Source organism: Ranitomeya variabilis, chromosome 2, assembly GCF_051348905.1.
Source record: "Ranitomeya variabilis isolate aRanVar5 chromosome 2, aRanVar5.hap1, whole genome shotgun sequence".
Classification (NCBI taxonomy): Eukaryota; Metazoa; Chordata; class Amphibia; order Anura; family Dendrobatidae; genus Ranitomeya; species Ranitomeya variabilis.
This window is the reverse complement of record NC_135233.1, coordinates 142,146,824-142,167,758: the sequence shown is the minus strand read 5'-3', so window position 1 is coordinate 142,167,758 and position 20,935 is coordinate 142,146,824. Positions and strand designations below refer to the sequence as shown.

At 40.9% G+C, this 20,935-nt stretch overlaps 1 protein-coding gene across 2 annotated transcripts in view; it reads right to left on the bottom strand.

Annotated features, from left to right (window-relative positions):
- Positions 1-359: 359 nt before the first annotated feature.
- Positions 360-20,935, bottom strand: part of ARV1 (ARV1 fatty acid homeostasis modulator) — a 34,164-nt gene continuing 13,588 nt past the window's right edge. For both annotated transcript variants that reach the window (XM_077283046.1, XM_077283045.1), the window contains exons 4-6: positions 17,354-17,507; positions 5,917-6,141; positions 360-2,624 (exon numbers count right to left, since the gene is read on the bottom strand). In XM_077283046.1, the coding sequence (XP_077139161.1) occupies positions 2,506-2,624; positions 5,917-6,141; positions 17,354-17,507 (498 nt within the window). In that variant the 3' untranslated portion in view covers positions 360-2,505. The remainder of the gene's footprint in view (positions 2,625-5,916; positions 6,142-17,353; positions 17,508-20,935) is intronic.

The following is a 20,935-nucleotide window of genomic DNA, read 5'->3' as shown; positions in this document are numbered from 1 at the left end:
ATGTGCTTGTAAACGCATGCGTTTACATAGACAGCAATGCGTTTTTTTGTCGCAATCCTTACGCAATCGACCGCATACATTTCCAGGAAGCAAATTGACGCCTCTAAAAATTACTACATGTTGCATTTCCACGCCAAACCGCAGACGACGAAACGACGCATGCGTCGTCAAACGCGGCAAAACGCGAACAAAATGCGTCCCTAATGTTAAATATAGGAATACACAACGCATGCGGATATTTGCAGAAGAAACGCTGCGGACACAACCGCAAATGTGAAACCGGCCTTAGAGTCAGCACAGGATAGTGAGAAGAATCAGAAGACACATGGCCGATTTCCTGTGACAAAGAAGATTTTGTTATACACTTGTCAGTTTTAATAACAATATGATCAAGTAGGAATTAAAAGATTAACAAAGAAATTTGTATGCACTTTGTTAATGTTTCTTTAAAATGTATTAAGACCTAAGAAGAATAAACAGACTTTCTTCTAGGTTCTAGGATGTATGGAGCAGTGAATGTTCCTACCTTAGTGTATCCATGCAAGCATGTGTATGAAATTACCAGGAGGAAAAAGTTGTGGAATTTTGGAAATCACTGGGCTTATGGACATATTAATGATATGCAAATGATGAAAAAATAAAACAAAATTTTAAAAAGATCTAAATTTATTCAGCATAGGTGCCATGTTTAAAAAGAACTCTCACTTACAGTGGATACGGAAAGTATTCAGACCAATTTAATTTTTTCACTCTTTATTTCATTGCAGCCATTTGGTAAATTCAACAAAGTTCATTTTTTCTCATTAATGTACATTCTGCACCCATCTTGACTGAAAAAAACAGAAATGTAGAAATTTTTGCAAATTTATTAAAAAGAAAAACCAAAATATCACATGGTCATAAGTATTTAGACCCTTTTCTCAGACACTCATATTTAAGTCACTTGCTGTCCATTTCCTTGTGATCCTCCTTGAGATGGTTCTACTCCTTCATTGGAGGCCAGTTGTGTTTAATTAAACTGATAGAACTTGATTTGGAAAGGCACACACCTGTCTATATAAGAACTCACAGCTCACAGTGCATGTCAGACCAAATGAGAATCATGAGGTCAAAGGAACTGGCCAAGGAGCTCAGAGACAGAATTGTGGCAAGGCACAGATCTGGACAAGGTTACAAAAGAATTTGTGAAGTACTCAAGGTTCCTAAGAGCACAGTTGAAGAAGAACCTTGGTGAGAGAGGAAAAGAAGAACCCCAAGATCACTGTGGCTGAGCTCCAGAGATGCAGTAGGGAGATGGGAGAAAGTTCCACAAAGTCTACGATCACTGCAGCCCTCCACCAGTCGGGCATATATGGCAGAGTAGTCCGACAGAAGCCTCTCCTCAGTGCGAGACATATGAAAGTCTGCATAGTTTGCTAGGAAAACACATGAAGGACTCCCAGACTATGAGAACTAAGATTCTCTGGTCTGATGAGATGAAGATAGACCTTTTTGGTGATAATTCTAAGCGGTATATGTGGAGAAAACCAGGCTTTGCTCAACACCTGCCCAATACAATCCCAACAGTGAAACATGGTGGTGGCAGCATCATGCTATTGGGGTGTTTTTCAGCTGCAGGAACAGGACAACTGGTTGCTATTGAAGGAAACATGAATGCGGCCAAGTACAGAGATATCCTGGATGAAAACCTCTTCCAGAGTGCTCTGTACCTCAGACTTGGACGAAAGTTCACCTTCCAACAAGACAATGACCTTAAGCACACAGACAAAATAACAAAGGAGTGGCTTCAGAACAACTCTGTGACCATTCATGACTGGCCCAGCAAGAGCCCTGTCCTAAACCCAATTGAGCATCTCTGGAGAGACCCTCCAGCTGTCCACCAACGTTCACCGTCCAACCTGACGGAACTGGAGAGGATTTGCAAGGAAGAATGGCAGAGGATCCCCAAATCCAGGTGTGAAAAACTTGTTGCATCATTCCCAAGAAGACTCATGACTGTACTAGCTCAAAAGTGTGCTTCTACTCAATACTGAGCAAAGGGTCTGAATACTTATGACAATGTGATATTTCAGTTTTTCTTTTTTAATAAATTTGCAAAAATGTCTACATTTCTGTTTTTTTTCAGTCAAGATGGGGTTCAGAGTGTACATTAATGAGAAAACAAATGAACTTTTATGAATTTACCAAATGGCTGCAATGAAACAAAAAATGAAAACTTTAAAGGGGTCTGAATACTTTCCGTATCCGCTGTACATGCCTTGGCTGTCATCAATGAGGTTATTGGCCGTCTTAGGAATGTTCTGCTGGGCTGAATGCATATTGGCAAGTCACTAAGAAAGTGACAGCATTTAACATTTGTTAACACATAAAAACCATGGAGAACCCTGCGAAAGTTTAACCTATAAGAAAATAAATATTTTGTACTTGAAGAGTATATAGTGTTTTCCACAGAAGACAAAATGTTCAGGAGTTTTTCCACATCACTCCAGGTGGTCAGGAGAAGCCTTAGATTGTTGGGGTATGAACATTTAATATACTGTCCACTGAATGGATGAAAGAGATTTTCAGAAGTAGTCCACAAGCTATAGCGATCAGTGATAGGGCTCGGCTCACATTTAAGGTTACTAGGGGAAGCAAAAAAAAATTACAAATTATTATATACATATTTTAAACAATATATCAAACAAAATGCTAAAGATTATGATAACACTACTAATTAATATATTAATTATTATATGAACCATGATAATAAAACTTATATACACTTTTTTATCTTTATAATTAATTTTCAGATCTCTGCTTACTAGAAGTGAAAAATAGTTGCAGCTTACAACCTTTTCTGAAAAAAAAAGAAGAGTTAGAAGAGAGCACTAATACATTTAAAGGTTTGCCTCATCATATTAAATGGTTATTGCTAAGTTCTTGCAAAACCTCAAGAAGAAAGGCATTTTATAATTTTATAGTTTACTTTCCGTTGTCTAGGTTACCGGCCACCTGCAGTCTCAGTGGCCAGTTTCCTAGGCACTTTAGGCCCTATGCATTTGGGCCTGCAAGCACTGCTCTGAAGCTAGCCAGATCCCTGGATCAAGCCAGCTTCAGGCAGCGGGGGTCTGAGTGCCAGAGCCAGGCAGGTTCAGAACGCTACTAACCTGCAGATTAACCCCACATCTGCAGGACAATACCGTTTTTCCATGTGACAGGTTTGAGATGTTTTTATGGATACCATATTAGGATAGCTATGATATTTTGATAGCCTCTTACAGCATTTTTCACAGTATCAATGTGAGGAAGAAACAGTGTTTATATATCAGGTTAATTCTTTTTATATTTTAATAGACTATTCTGGATGTGGCGATACCATATGTTTATTTTACCATCTTTATTTTTAATGGGGAAAAAGTAGGGTGATTTGAACTTATGTTTTATTTATTTTTTTCCCATTTTTTAAAACTTTTATTTCCCACTTTTTTATTAGTTCCCTTCGAGGACTTTAACCTGCGATCGTCTGAATGCTTGTGTTATATATAGCAATACCATAGTATTGCTGCATATAGTAAAACTCAAGATCTCCTTTGAAACCCGTCCATAGGCTACGTTTCAAAGGAGCTCCGTAATGACAGGAGTCAAAGTCTTCAACTGACCCCCGACTGTCGTAGCAACCATTCGGCGCCCCACAATCTTGTCACAGAGCGCAGATTCATTGACTCATAGAATGAAGGACCCCCATGCCGGTGTGCTGTTAATGCCAGTGTCAAACTCGGATTCTCATTTAACAGGTTAACAGTTGCCGGGTATGGGGTTAGCTCACCCTGTGAGCCCGGTCCATACAATCAGCGCCCTGCAATCTTGTCACAGAATGTCGATTGACTCATAGAATGAATGACCCCTATGCCGATGTGCTGTTAATGCCAGGGTCAAACTCTGATTCTCATTTAACAAATTAACAGTTGCCGGGTATGGGGTTAGCTCACCCTGTGAGCCCGTTTCGTACACCCTCTACTGACATGTGGCGAATATTTATGGTGGCTGTCGGTAAGGGGTTACAACATTTTGCTAACCTCATGTGTCGAATGCAGTAGTGTATAATGAATGAGTTGTCATAACAAGGTCTTCTTTATTTTAAAATAATGCATTTTTAGGTGAACCTTCTGCAGCTCAAAAAGTAAAAGCCTTAGCAGGTTTTTTTCTGTATACAGCCCCTGGCAAATATTATCGAATCACCGGCCTTGGAGGATGTTCATTCAGTTGTTTAATTTTGTAGAAAAAAAAGCAGCTCACAGACATGGCACACAACTAAAGTCATTTCAAATGGCAACTTTCTGGCTTTAAGAAACACTAAAAGAAATCAAGAACAAAAAATGTGGTAGTCAGTAATGGTTACTTTTTGTAATCAAGCATAGGGGAAAAATTATGGAGTCACTCAATTCTGAGGAAAAAATTATGGAAGCACCCTCTAAATTTTCATACCCAAAAATAACACCTGCATCAAATTAGATCTGCTCGTTAGTCTGCATCTAAAAAGGAGTGATCACGCCTTGGAGAGCTGTTGCACCAAGTGGACTGACATGAATCATGGCTCCAACACGAGAGATGTTAATTGAAACAAAGGGGAGGATTATCAAACTCTTAAAAGAGGGTAAATCATCACGCAATGTTGCAAAAGATGTTGGTTGTTCACAGTCAGCTGTGTCTAAAATCTGGACCAAATATAAACATGGGTGGGTTGTTAAAGGCAAACATACTGGTAGACCAAGGAAGACATCAAAGCATCAAGACCGGAAACTTAAAGCAATATGTCTCCAAAACAGGAAATGCACAACAAAACAAATGAGGAACGAATGGGTGGAAACTAGAGTCAACGTCTGTGACCGAACTGTAAGAAACCGCCTAAAGGAAATGGGATTTACATACAGAAAAGCTAAACGAAAGCCATCATTAACACCTAAACAGCAAAAAACAAGGTTACAATGGGCTAAGGAAAAGCAATCGTGGACTGTGGATGACTGGATGAAAGTCATATTCAGTGATGAATCACGAAACTGCATTGGGCAAGGTGATGATGCTGGAACCTTTGTTTGGTGCCGTTCCAATGAGATTTATAAAGATGACTGCCTGAAGAGAACATGCAAATTTCCACAGTCATTGATGATATGGGGCTGCATGTTAGGTAAAGGCACTGGGGAGATGGCTGTCATTACATCTTCAATAAATGCACAAGTTTATGTTGATATTTTGGACACTTTTCTTATCCCATCAATTGAAAGGATGTTTGGGCATGATGAAACAATTTTTCAAGATGATAATGCATCCTGCCACAGAGCAAAAACTGTGTAAACATTCCTTGAAAAAAGACACATAAGGTCAATGTCATGGCCTGCAAATAGTCCGGATCTCAATCCAATTGAAAATCTTTGGTGGAAGTTGAAGAAAATGGTCCATGACAAGGCTCCAACCTGGAAAGCTGATCTGGCAACAGCAATCACAGAAAGTTGGAGCCAGATTGATGAAGAGTACTGTTCGACACTCATTAAGTCCATGTCTCAGAGACTGCTAACTGTTATAAAAGCCAGAGGTGGTGCAACAAAATACTAGTGATGTTTTGGAGTGTTTTTTTTTTGTTTGTTTTTCATGATTCCATAATTTTTTCCTCAGAATTGAGTGACTCCATAATTTTTACCCTATGCTTGGTTAAAAAAGTAACCATTACTGACTACCACATTTTCTGTTCTTGATTTCTTTTAGTGTTTATTAAAGCCAGAAAGTTGCCATTTGAAATGACTTTAGTTTTGTGCCATGTCTGTGATCTGCTTTTTTTCTACAAAATTAAACAACTGAATGAACATCCTCCAAGGCCGGTGATTCCATAATTTTTGCCAGGGGTTGTAGTTTTCTGTATAGCAAAAATAAAATCCTTACCTCGGATTGCTTGAGTATTTGCTGTAAGAACAAAAAGTGTGATGAGCCTGAAACACAGGGGAGTGTAATCGTGTTCCCAAATGACAGCAGGAATCAGCAGGAGCTTCCCGTAGCTGGACAGCAAAAGGGCTTTCAGAAGAAAAGCAAACTCAGAATGAGACTTCAAAGTCTCGGGTCTTGCCAGGAACAAAACAATAAAGATCCCCAAGAGAAATGCGACTTGTTCTATGGGAAAAAATCAAAATACGTTATACATTTTTCTCTACATTCATGGACTGAACATAGCAGGGGATATTCCACCCAATCAAGTGAAATCATATCACTTGTACTAATACGTATACGGTCCAAAGACTAGACCCCCTTCCTCTAACGGCTTATTTTTTCATGTACAGCTTTACCATGTACCCAATTCCCTTGAATAAATGTTTCCGAATTTTCAGTACATTCTATGGAAATGCGAATGGTTAATTCAAAACTATAGTTTCACAAAACAGAAGCCCTCATACAGTGGTGCTTGAAAGGTTATGAATACTTCAGAATTTCTACTTAAATTTGACCTGAAACATCAGATTTTCATAAAAGTTGTAAGAGTAGAAAAAAAGAATCAATTGCAACAAATGAGTAAAAAATATTAGACTGTCATTGTTTATTCAGGAAAATGATCCAATAACAAATGTCCGAGTGGCAAAATATGTGAACCTTTGGGGTTATTAGATAAATTTGAAGGCGAAACCAGAGTCTGGTGTTTTCAATGAATGGAATGACAATCAGGTCTTTTATTTAACCCCTTCACGACCAGAGGTATTTCCATTTTCTTTTTTTTTTTCTCCCCTTCTTCCCAGAGTCATAACTTTTTTTTTCGGTCAATATGACCATGTGAGGGCTTATTTGATCGGCTCTGCCTCATACAGGCGATGATCAGATTGCCTGTGTGCAGAAGAAATGCTCACTTGCTATAAGCGCCAACCACGGAGCAGCGCTCATAACAATCCGGCAATGACAACCATAAAGGGCTGCTTCAGACCTCTGGTTGTCATGCCGACCCGAGATCATGCGATGGGGTTACTACCGGGTGGGATTAGCAACGTGCTTCCGGTAAGCACGAGTTAAATGCTTATCAGAAATTGACAGTGGCATTTAACTAGGTAACAGCTGCTGGTGGATTGCGATTCCACCTGTGGCTGTTGTGGGCACATGTCAGATGTATACAACCCCTGGCAAAAATTATCAAATCATTGGCCTTGGAGGATGTTCATTCAGTTGTTTAATTTTGTAGAAAAAAAAGCAGCTCACAGACATGGCACAATTTCAAATGGCAACTTTCTGGCTTCAAGAAACACTAAAACAAATCAAGAACAAAAAATGTGGTCGTCAGTAATGGTTACTTTTTTTTAACCAAGCATAGGGGAAAAATTATGGAATCACTCAATTCTGAGGAAAAAATTATGGAATCGCCCTCTAAATTTTCATACCCAAAAATAACACCTGCATTAAATTAGATCTGCTTGTTAGTCTGCATCTAAAAAAGAGTGATCACACCTTGGAGAGCTGTTGCACCAAGTGGACTGACATGAATCATGGCTCCAACACAAGAGATGTCAATTGAAAAAAAGGGGAGGATTACCAAACTCTTAAAAGAGGGTAAATCATCACGCAATGTTGCAAAAGATGTTGGTTGTTCACAGTCAGCTGTGTCTAAAATCTGGACCAAATACACAACATGGGAAGATTGTTAAAGGCAAACATACTGGTAGACCAAGGAAGACATCAAAGTGTCAAGACCGGAAACTTAAAGCAATAGGTCTCCAAAACAAGAAATGTACAACAAAACAAATGAGGAACGAATGGGTGGAAACTGGAGTCAACGACTGTGACCGAACTGTAAGAAACCGCCTAAAGGAAATGGGATTTACATACAGAAAAGCTAAACGAAAGCCATGATTAACACCTAATCAGTAAAAAACAAGGTTACAATGGGCTAAGGAAAAGCAATCGTGGACTGTGGATGACTGGATGAAAGTCATATTCAGTGATGAATCGCGAATCTGCATTGGCAAGGTGATGATGCTGGAACCTTTGTTTGGTGCCGTTCCAATGAGATTTCTAAAGATGACTGCCTGAAGAGAACATGCAAATTTCCACAGTCATTGATGATATGGGGCTGCATGTCAGGTAAAGGCATTGGGGGGATGGCTGTCATTACATCTTCAATAAATGCACAAGTTTATGTTGATATTTTGGACACTTTTCTTATCCCATCAATTGAAAGGATGTTTGGGGATGATGAAATCATTTTTCAAGATGATAATGCATTCTGCCATAGAGCAAAAACTGTGAAAACATTCCTTGAAAAAAGACACATAAGGTCAATGTCATGGCCTGCTAATAGGCCGGATCTCAATCCCATTGAAAATCTTTGGTGGAAGTTGAAGAAAATAGTCCATGACAAGGCTCCAACCTGGAAAGCTGATCTGGCAACAGCAATCAGAGAAAGTTGGAGCCAGATTGATGAAGAGTTCTGTTTGACACTCATTAAGTCCATGCCTCAGAGACTGCAAGCTGCCATAAAAGCCAGAGGTGGTGCAACAAAATACTACTGATGTTTTGGAGTGTTTTTGTTTGTTTGTTTTTCATGATGTCATAATTTTTTCCCTATGCTTGGTTAAAAAAGTAACCATTACTGACTACCACATTTTTTGTTCTTGATTTCTTTTAGTGTTTCTTAAAGCCAGAAAGTTGCCATTTGAAATGACTTTAGTTTTGTGCCATGTCTGTGACCTGCTTTTTTTCTAAAAAATTAAACAACTGAATGAACATCCTCCAAGGCCGGTGATTCCATAATTTTTGCCAGGGGTTGCAGATCAGCTGTCATGTGCCGGGAAAGGTGAAGTTGAGGTGGAGAAACAGGGGGAGTCCGACACCGGCGTGCTATTACGCCCGATGTCGGAAAGGGGTTCAAGAACCGGGATCTATCAAAGTCTAATTTTCTCATTACATATGTGGAAGAGTATCATGACACAAACAAAAAACATTTATGAGGACCTCAGAAGAAGAGTTATTGATGCTCCTTAGGCAAGAGAAGGTTACCAATCTACAGTCAAACAGACTGTTTACAAATGGATGAAATTCAAATGTTCATGAGTCCACCATTAAGAGGACACTGAACAAATGTGCATGCCAGGATTGCAAGGCGAAAGCCATTGCTCCCCAAAAAGAACATAACTGCCCATCTGCAGATCACCTAGACAACCCAGAAGTCTATTGGGTAGGATGAAGAAATCTTGAAATTCGTATTCTCCAACCTGAACAAATTGTTCCCAAATATTTGATTCATGGCTAATCAATTCACCGCAAGTGCTGTTAAGCCTACAAAAAGCCCAGAAAAGGTGTGCACTCTAACGGCTACTAGCACTGTACTGAACCCTTTTCATTAATGCAAACACAGACTTAAAAATGTCAAAGTGACCTCAACCCATCTAGCTAGAGGAAAACAAATAGCTATAGATTTGAATGACACCTTTTACTTTGCCATACAATGCACTGAAAAATGGGAAACAAAATCCATTTGTACGATAACCAAGACTATTTAACTAACACCAAACTGGGAAACCTAGGGCAGTTCTAGCCACTGGTCCAATTTCTGAACCAGAAGTCCATGAGATTGAGGCTTAGGCTGCCGTCACACTAGCAGTATTTGGTCAGTATTTTACATCAGTATGTGTAAGCCAAAACCAGGAGTGGGTGATAAATGCAGAAGTGGTGCATATGTTTCTATTATACTTTTCCTCTAATTGTTCCACTCCTGGTTTTGGCTTACAAATACTGATGTAAAATACTGACCAAATACTGCTAGTGTGACGGCAGCCTAAGGGTATTTGCCAGAGAACAGACACAGTAAAGGTTCAAATAAATAGGTGCGCCTGATTACTGAAAACATCTGGTCCATCATGTCAAATAGAACGTACAGTGGGTATGTAAAGTATTCAGACCCCTTTAAATTTGTCACTCCTTGTTTCATTGCAGCCATTTGGTAATTTTAAAAAAAAGTTCATTTTTTTCACATTAACCCCTTCATGACCTTGGGATTTTCCGTTTTTCCGTGTTCGTTTTTCGCTCCCCTCCTTCCCAGAGCCATAACTTTTTTATTTTTCCGTCAATTTGGCCATGTGAGGGCTTATTTTTTGCGAAACAAGTTGTACTTTTGAACGACAACATTGGTTTTAGCATGTCATGTACTAGCAAACGGGAAAAAAATTCCAAGTGCGGTGAAATTGCAAAAAAAGTGCAATCCCACACTTGTTTTTTATTTGGCTTTTTTTGCTAGGTTCACTAAATGCTAAAACTGACCTGCCAATATGATTCTCCAGGTCAACTGAGTTCATAGACACCTAACATGTCTAGGTTATTTTTTATCTAAGTGGTGAAAAAAAATTCCAAACTTTGCTAAAAGAAAAAAGAAATTGCGCCATTTTCCGATACCCGTAGCGTCTCCAGTTTTCATGATCTAGGGTCGGTTGAGGGCTTATTTTTTGCGTGCCGAGCTGGCGTTTTTAATGATACCATTGGTGCAGATACGTTCTTTTGATCGCCCGTTATTGCATTTTAATGCAATGTCGCGGCGACCAAAAAAACGTAATTCTGGCGGTTTGAATTTTTTTCTCGCTACGCCGTTAAGCGATCAGGTTAATCCTTTTTTTTATTGATAGATCGGGCGATTCTGAACGCGGCGATACCAAATATGTGTAAGTTTGATTTTTATTTTTTTATTTATTTTGAATGGGGCGAAAGGGGGGTGATTTAAACTTTTATATTTTTTTTTATTTTTTCACTTTTTTTTTACTTTTTTTAAAATTTTTTTGCCATGCTTCAATAGCCTCCATAGGAGGCTAGAAGCTGGCACAACTCGATCGCATCATTAGATCGCTGCTATGTAGCTGAATTGCAGGTGTGCTATGAGCGCCGACCACAGGGTGGCGCTCACAGCTAGCCGGGATCAGTAACCATAGAGGTCTCAAGGACCTCTATGGTTACTATGCAGAAGCCATATTCAAAACAGCTGACATGTCCCAGCTTTGATGCGGGCTCACCGCCGGAGCCCTGCATCAAAGCGGGGTATCTGACCTCGGACGTACTATCCCGTCCGAGGTCAGAAAGAGGTTAATGTGCACACTGCACCCCATTTTGACTAAAAAAAACAAATGTAGAACATTTTTGCAAATTAAAAAAGAAAAACTGAAATATCACATGGTCATAAGTATTCAGTCCCTTTGCTCAGACACTCATATTGAAGTCACATGCTGTCGATTTCCTTGTGATACTCCTTGAGATGGTTCTACTCCTTCATTGGAGTCCAGCTGTGTTTAATTAAACTGATAGGACTTGATTTGGAAAGGCACACACCTATCTATGTAAGGCTACTTTCACACTAGCGTCGTGCACTGCACGTCGCAATGCGACGTTGCAGAGCACCGACGCTAGCTGTGGAAGCGCCGCACAACGGGGGCAGCGGATGCTGTTTTTCAACGCATCCGCTGCCCCATTGTGAGGTGCGGGGAGGCGGATGCTGCAGATGACGCACCAAAAAACGTTACATGTAACGTTTTTTGGTGGCAACGGTCCGATGCAACACGACGCAACCGTCGCACGACGGTTGCGACGTGTGGCAATGCGTCGCTAATGCTAGCCTATGGAGAAAAAACGCATCCTGCAAGCAATTTTGCAGGATGCGTTTTTTCTCCAAAACGACGCATAGCGACGTGCAGTGCACGACGCTAGTGTGAAAGTAGCCTAAGACCTCACAGCGCATGTCAGACCAAATGAGAATCATAAGGTCAAAGGAACTGGCCAAGGAGCTCAGAGACAGAATTGTGGCAAGGCACAGATCTGGCCAAGGTTACAAAAGAATTTGTGAAGTACTCAAGGTTCCTAAGAGCACAGTGGCCTCCATAATCCTTAAATGGAGGAAGTTTGGGACCACCAGAAGTCTTCCTAGACCTGGCCATACAGCCAAACTGAGCAATCGTGGGAGAAGAGCCTTGGTGAGAGAGGTAAAGAAGAACCCCAAGATCACTGTGACCGAGCTCCAGAGATGCAGTAGCTAGATGGGAGAAAGAAAAATATTTGTCAACTATCACTGCAGCCCTCCACCAGTCGGGCCTTTATGGCAGAGTGGCCTCTCCTCAGTGCAAGACATATGAAAGCCCGCATAGCGTTTGCTAAAAAACACATGAAGGACTCCCAGACTATGAGAAATAAGTTTCTCTAGTCTGCTGAGACGAAGATAGCAAATGCTAGCTCTGACTAGGATTAGTAACAGGGCCCAGATTATAAAGGGGAAAGGAATGGCTAACCGAGCTCAACTGTGAACACAGGGATTTCCAACATGGCCGATTAACCCCTGTTCTGCCAGAAGGAATAAACACCATTAAAATGAAGAAGTGCTTCTTCTCAGTGCTGAAGTAGGAGCAATCAGACGATGCAGTCTTCTGTCTCCACACTGTCACAGTATTCCCCTGACAGATGTTTTAATTTAGCAAAAAAAAACCAAAAAACAGTTTTTGCAAAATTGTTTACAAATTGCACATCGGTTGGGTCCCAAATCTATTCACAGTGACCAAACAGGTTTTGTCCAACATAGAGAGGCCCGTGAAAATACTAACAAAGCCCTTCTTGTCACTTCTCACACCTTCTCTCAATCAACGCTGAAAAAATGTACGACCATGTTAACTGGATTTTCCTTCATGCAAACTTGAAACAGTTGAGATTGTAAGATGGGGAGAATACTTTCCTTGTACCACAACCTTACAACCCGTGTATGTACTAATGGGATTCGCTCTTCATTATTCCAAATAACCAATGGGACAAGGCAGGGCTGTCCACTGTACTCCACTACTCTATGTTTTGGCGATTCTGAACGCAGAGATACCAAATATGTGTAGGTTTGATTTTTTTTATTGTTTTATTTTGAATGGGGCGAAAGGGGGTGATTTAAACTTTTATATATATATATATATATATTTTTTTTTTTTTTTTAATTTTGGCATGCTTCAATAGCCTCCATGGGAGGCTAGAAGCTGCTACATAGAGGCGATGCTCAAATCACCCCTATGTAGCAGAATTACTGCATTGCAATGAGCACCGGCCACAGGGTGGCGCTCATAGCAATCCAGCATCAACAACCATAGAGGTCTCAAGGAGACCTCTGGTTGTTATGCCGACGCGCCGATGATCCCCGATCACGTGACGGGGGTCACCAATGAGCGTATTTCTGGCAGGATGCATGACTTAAACGCCGCTGTCAGAGTTTGACAGCGGCATTTAACTAGTTAATAGGAGCGGGCGGATTGCGATTCCGCCTGCGCCTATTGCGGGCATATGTCAGCTGTTCAAAACAGCTGACATGTTCCGGCTTTGATGCGGGATCACCGCCGGAGCCCACATCAAACCTGGGGTTCTGCGCTCGGACATACTATTCCATCTGAGGGCAGAAAGAGGTTAAAATAATCATTTACCCCATCTCACTAACCAACCTGCCGTGGGTCCCCCCTCACCCGAGACCCCTAGTCTCTGAATTTCCGCCCTTGATTCAAGCTCTGACATTTTGGGACAAATCATGTGAGAGACTGCAGCTTTCCCACAGACCAAGATTAAGGAGCCCCCTTTATGACAATCCAAGATTTCCCATTCTGAGCTGGTATTCTGCTGATCGGGTTAGACTGGGACGTGTGATGGCTGACTTGTCTAAGTTTCCCTCTTTTGCAGCCCTACTGGGGGCTTGTCCGTGGTCAACTACCTTGATTTGAGTATTTGGAGCTTAAAGCCTTCCTCAAAGACACATTCCCATGAGTCTTATCCTCCTCTACCTGTTCCTCCTTTGAATCTCTTCTCCAGTTATCCACCCTCCCCTCACGTCCTATTTGTCTCCTATATAATATCGTTAACGTTGCCCTCGAAGACAATGTGCCTGGGCACCTTGACACTTGTCAAAAGAAACTTCAGATTACTCTATCAGAGATGGAATGCATAAAAATATTCACTCCCACTCATAAGATGTCTACCTCTTGCATAGCTCAGGAAAAAATTAAAATTAAGATTTTAACTTGCCCAGGACTTTTGAATACCAACATCCTCAAAGTCGGAGATGTGGGATTGGGACTGGCACTATGACCCATATACAGTGGTCAAGATGTTAGCACGTTTATAACCTTGTCTGTACATTAAGTTGAAAATTCCTTGTAGATGTACAACTGTATTGTATACTTATCTAAAATTTAATAAAACATTTTTCTGAAGAAAAAAAATAAATAAATAAATTATATATATATATATATATATATATATATATATATATATATATATATATATATATATATATATATATATATATATACACACCCACCGTTGTGGCCAAAAGTATTGGCACCCCTGCAATTCTGTCAGATAATACTCAGTTTCTTCCTGAAAATGATTGCAAACACAAATTCTTTGGTATTATTATCTTCATTTAATTTGTCTTAAATGAAAAAACACAAAAGAGAATGAAGCAAAAAACAAAACATTGATCATTTCACACAAAACTCCAAAAATGGGCCAGACAAAAGTATTGGCACCCTCAGCCTAATACTTGGTTGCACAACCTTTAGCCAAAATAACTGCGACCAACCGCTTCCGGTAACCATCAATGAGTTTCTTACAATGCTCTGCTGGAATTTTAGACCATTCTTCTTTGGCAAACTGCTCCAGGTCCCTGATATTTGAAGGATGCCTTCTCCAAACTGCCATTTTTAGATCTGTCCACAGGTGTTCTATGGGATTCAGGTCTGGACTCATTGCTGGCCACCTTAGAAGTCTCCAGTGCTTTCTCTCAAACCATTTTCTAGTCCTTTTTGAAGTGTGTTTTGGGTCATTGTCCTGCTGGAAGACCCATGACCTCTGAGGGAGACCCAGCTTTCTCACACTGGGCCCTACATTATGCTGCAAAATTTGTTGGTAGTCTTCAGACTTCATAATGCCATGCACACGGTCAAGCAGTCCAGTGACAGAGGCAGCAAAGCAAACCCAAAGCATCAGGGAACCTCCGCCATGTTTGACTGTAGGGGCCGTGTTCTTTTCTTTGAATGCCTCTTTTTTTTCTCCTGTAAACTCTATGTTGATGCCTTTGCCCAAAAAGCTCTACCTTTGTCTCATCTGACCAGAGAACATTCTTACAAAACGCTTTAGGCTTTTTCAGGTAAGTTTTGGCAAACTCCAGCCTGGCTTTTTTATGTCTCGGGGTAAGAAGTGGGGTCTTCCTGGGTCTCCTACCATACAGTCCCTTTTCATTCAGACGCCGACGGATAGTAAGGGTTGACACTGTTGTACCCTCGGACTGCAGGGCAGCTTGAACTTGTTTGGATGTTAGTCGAGGTTCTTTATCCAACATCCGCACAATCTTGCGTTGAAATCTCGTCAATTTTTCTTTTCCGTCCACATCTAGGGAGGTTAGCCACAGTGCCATGGGCTTGAAACTTCTTGATGACACTGCGCACGGTAGACACAGGAACATTCAGGTCTTTGGAGATGGACTTGTAGCCTTGAGATTGCTCATGCTTCCTCACAATTTGGTTTCTCAAGTCCTCAGACAGTTCTTTGGTCTTCTTTCTTTTTTCCATGCTCAATGTGGAACACACAAGGACACAGGACAGGTTGAGTCAACTTTAGTCCATGTCAACTGGCTGCAAGTGTGATTTAGTTATTGCCAACACCTGGTGCCACAGGAAAGTTACAGGTGCTGTTAATTACACAAATTAGAGAAGCATCACATGATTTTTCGAACAGTGCCAATACTTTTGTCCACCCCCTTTTTTATGTTTGGTGTGGAATTATATCCAATTTGGCTTTAGGACAATTCTTTTTGTGTTTTTTCATTTAAGACAAATTAAATGAAGACAATAATAACAAAGAATTTGTGTTTGCAATCATTTTCAGGAAGAAACTGAGTATTATCTGACAGAATTGCAGGGGTGTCAATCCTTTTGGCCACAACTGTATAATATTATATATATATACATACACATTGCACAAAAATGGCTGGTATACATTTCAGAGGTAGATTGGAAAACATTTGTGCAAAATTTACAACTTTCTGATAATCTTGTCATTTCATATGTTTGTAAGGTGGGATGAACAAAACTGGCAATTCTAGAGTATGTTTTCAGAGTTAAAGCATTCACTGTACAAGAGAAATATTTCTAATATGTGTAGATATATGGATGTGATACATGATAGGTGTAATTTTTTGGATGTTTGCATGTGGTTTTTGGACTTTGTTTTCTTATTAAAGGGAATCTGTCACCCCAAAAATCGTATAGGAGCCAAGGCCACCGCCATCAGGGGCTTATATACAGCATTCTATAATGCTGTAGATAAGCCCCTAATGTATCCTGAAAGGTAAGAAAAGCAGGTTATATTATACTCACCCAGGGGCGGTCCCGCTGCGATCCGGGTCCGATGGGCGTCGCAGTCTGAGTCCGGCGCCTCCCATCTTCATACGATGACGTCCTCTTGTCTTCCTGCCGCGGCTCCGGCGCAGGTGTACTGATATGCCCTGTTGAGGGCAGAGCAAAGTACTGCAGTGCGCAGGTGCTGGGCATCTCTGACCTTTCCCGGCGCCTGCGAACTGCAGTACTTTGCTCTGCCCTCAACAGGGCATATCAGTACACCTGCGCCGGAGCCGTGGCAGGAAGACAAGAAGAGGACGTCATTGTATTATTCAGAAATGACACTACTTTTTTTTTTTTCATTACAATGTTTTTTACATTTTCTTTATAACATTTATTAGTCACATGAGAGGACTTGAAAACGTGATCCTTTAATCACAAGTAAAATGCAACGCACGGTTTATTTATTTTTGTAGTGTGGTGTATTATTCCAGCCTGTGAGTGTTATACTAACTGGCAATCATGGACTGTGCGACTTACAATATTTATTTATGGGTACACCTAGATGCCATTATTAGATCTTTGGTTGCCATAGAAAACCATCAGTACCACACAAGCACATTTTTGGGGAGAGGACGGAGTGACAATTGGGAGCGATCTCCCTGTGGCGAACTCCTTACATGCTGCACTCGCTACTGATCGCAGTATGTAAGGGATTTAATTAAGCCACTGCACACACTGACACTGCTTACTCTCTGCTGCTGTATCTGGCGTTGTCAGAGGGCGAGAGCGTGACGGTGCATTGCCTTTTTAAGTCCTTATGGAAATTGGCACATTATCAGGACATTAAAAGGATGTGGTTAAACAGGTCACTTTTTGAGGACACTCCCGTTAAGTGGTTGCACAAGGTATACCAACTCCTTTATGCTTTGATATAGGTCTTAAGATCTATACACAGGGGAAATACACATTATAAATAGTAGTTTGAAAATTAAGAAAATAAGGCACCGAGACCATACCCAGAGCAGCTATCCCAAACTGCTTGTAGAAATCCCATTCTTTTGCATATCTGATAATGTCTTCTGGGTCGGTGTGGTTGCTGGATCCGGGCAGCTGTCTCCACCTGGTGTAGGCTTCACAGAGTAGACAAAATATGCAGAGTTTGCCATGAATCTAGTGAGTAAGGTAAAAACATTCTTATCTTTAGGTAATGGATAGGACCACAGATGCTAGAGTTGTGAATTTTCTCCCATAGCTGTTATTCATACTGCAACAACATATAAATGCAGGACATAGTACTTGACGGCAGAAGAAAAAAAAAATAATAATATCGAGGCATTTAGTATATCTACAGACTGGTGCATAAACTATACAGAGTTTTGATACCCATGAATGCTAAAGCAAATCTGTCTCCAGGTTCTTGCTACCCCGTCTGAGAACAGCATAGTGTAGGGGACGAAACGCTAATGCTACTGATATATCACTCGCTGGGCTGCAATTCTGGAACAAAAAAAAATCACTTATCTACTGCAGACCTGCCAGTTCTCTGAATGCTGAGTGCGGCAAAACCCTTGCTGGTTGGTAACTGTGTGCACACTGTGCATAGGCAGAAAGCTGCCAAACAGTGGTGGGGGTCATATAGAGTTCATGAATGTGGATGGCTACTAGTCCTCTAGTGATAATCTCCTACTGAAAAAAAACTGACATTATGAAAACTACAGCAATCAGCCCAGTATGTGACCCAAAGCTGTAATCAGGATCTCTGCCCCTACATTATGCTGCTCTCAGATTACGTGGTACAAACCCTTTAAATAGACTATGTATGTATCTATATAAATTCATAAGTTTGATGCAGAAAAGTACAAGATACAAAATAAAACAAAAACATGGCAGAAAAAAAAAAAAAAACGTAAATAAAAATGGAAAACAAAAAAATTTTTTTTTTTTTTTTAAAATGCTAGGACACAGATACGCGATTAATGCTCTGTGACAAATATATCAGCTATGGAGCAGGTCAAGATCTTGCTCCACAAACAAAATATGCCGGCTATGTGAACAACAATGGTTGTACAGTAGATAATTAAAAAACAAAACATCTGGTCCAGAAAGGTCTTAAAATTAGGTAAATAAAACCTCGATGAACATCACATGATAAATTACAACATGTCATTATATAAAAAAAATATGGTAGATCATAATGCAGAAACAGTGTGTGCGTCAATAAGTAGTAACAAGCTAAGGAGCTGTCAGATGTTAATAATCACAGCGTCCCCGATTAATTGTTCTTCAGCAAGGGTGGCCACTTCTATAAAAGAACATGTTTGGGTAATTTGTTCGTCTAGAGCATTTACGTGTTAGCACGTTGCAAAGCAGGAAAGGCATCAGCAATATTCTTAGAAAAACAGTTGTTGCTGTCCATCAATCTGGGAAGGGCAATAAGCCCATATCCAAACAATTAGGAGAAAGTCATTCTACGGTGAGAAACAGTATTCTCAGGTGGAAAACAATCAAGACAGGTCACAAACTTGATTGAAGTAGAAGTTCCAGCAAATTCACACCCAAATCAGACAGTACAAAGCTCAGTGAAACTGCAAATAGACCTGTTGGAGTCTAAACTGAAGACTCCAAAGGCTTCAGATAGCATGTATAAGAAGCCAGGAGGTAAGGTCCTGGATGGACGGTATTTGCCACCGATATGGTTTTTATTTTGACTGGATTTTAGCTCAAAAGAGCTTGGGTGGGAAAGGTCACTCACATACGCCAGTCCGGTTCTGACTGGCCTAATAAAATGTGCCTGGTCTATCTGAGATGGTTGTAGTGTGCTGGAGAAAGACAGAGCTGGTGGATAGTCTGGTCTGTATGGCAGCCTGAGAGGTTCCTGTAATACCAAGTTGGGAAGATCATTTGATTTACTTTGCCTTACCCAGAGAGAGGTCTGTTTTGTTATTTATTTGTGCTGAAGAAAAGACTGGTCATTCACTTGTGCTGAAGAAAGGCCATGTTGAAACTGTAAAGTTTATGAAGGGCAATAAACAATATTCTGTTTTAATATAAAAACCCTGCACATATCCAAGCTGCTACCAGAGAGCTTAAACCCCTACAATTGGTGTTTGAATGTGAGAAAAGTCCCAAAGAGTACAGGTGATTACAGTTTAAAGACTGAATGTAAAGGCAAGTACTGGACTGCAAACATGGTCTGAAAGCATGCAGGGGTTTATAAAGCAACAAGTCCAGGCCAATCTACAGTTGCAGCAGCAGCCCCAACAGGAAACCAACAAACTCATAATTCAGCAGTCTCAACAGCAACAGCAGCAGGCGCTCTTGACAAACTGTCCGAACCACGGAGATGGCACCTCCTACCAGCCAAAGTGATAATACCCGTGTAAGGCGACCAGTACGGGAGGCCTTGCCAGTACGGAAAGCCTTGCAGAAAATCACTGCGTTACCCAAAGAGATCCCAAAGTGCTCAAGACTTTGTGAACCTCATGGAAAGATGAAAGGATGTGGGGAACTCCCTTAGCAATCCGGTGAACCTGAGGTCACCTTTCTGGGATAACCAAAAAAAGTTTATGTCTGAGAGGCACCCAAAGACCTAGGAAGGGTCATGGCCGGTTTCAAGGTGTACATCTCATACCATTATCTGTTGAAAGGGTCATGACGTGGGTGATATAGCAGCACATTTTCTTACGGCCCCAAAGCCGTATGCCATTTTTTTTGCACATTCTGCGTGCAGTGGCATACCTCACCCTGGTGAGGGACCTTCTCTGTACCAGGTGACGGTGAATGGGTGTCACTATAAATTAAGGGTTTGGTTACCCTATTAACTGCCACAATTCTGTATGTGATTGTCCATAGAAAGAGGGCATGGGTGAGGTGTATCCATGGAGACTCCAAGACCTATCTCATGGCCCAGGTTGACATATGCACAGATTGTGGTCAAGGACTTAATGCATGATATTGTTTTCGGAACAAGATTTTCCTATGTTCCGGGACTTATGGACTAAAGCTGTAGCACCCATTAGTCAGATATGCTGCTAGGAGTTGGCTATGGTAACAAGCTCACATGATGTGATCGGTGAATTTCCCTTCTCTCTAGCCAGTATAGTGAAAGTTGAGGAGGCATCCCCTGAAGTCAATTTTCCTGACCTGGAGGAGTCCCAGGATAACTTTGGGACTGCCACGCTGAGACATACTGTTGAAAGGTGCTTTGACAAATGTAACAGGGTTGAATGGTGTTCCCCAGGGAGACCAAAGTGAGGGCCATGTAATAGAGAACATCAGACCTCACGGGAGCTGCACAGGCGCACACAACAGCATATTTCCAACATCAATTTGGCCAGTCAGGATCAGGCTAAGGGTAAAAGTTTGTCTACAGTGGCAAATCATTTCTTACAGGTACATTCTACCAGTTTACATGGCTTGCGTGTTGTTGGCCTACAAAAATTATCCAACACCATCTGCAAGTCAGATAGACAAGGGGGACTACTAAGACTAGAGTCTAGATGGATCTACAAGCTTAATACGGTGGCCCCTCATGGCATCAATGAAAATTTGTTATATATGGGATTCTTGGCGCCATGAGTTATGTGTAATAATTAGTG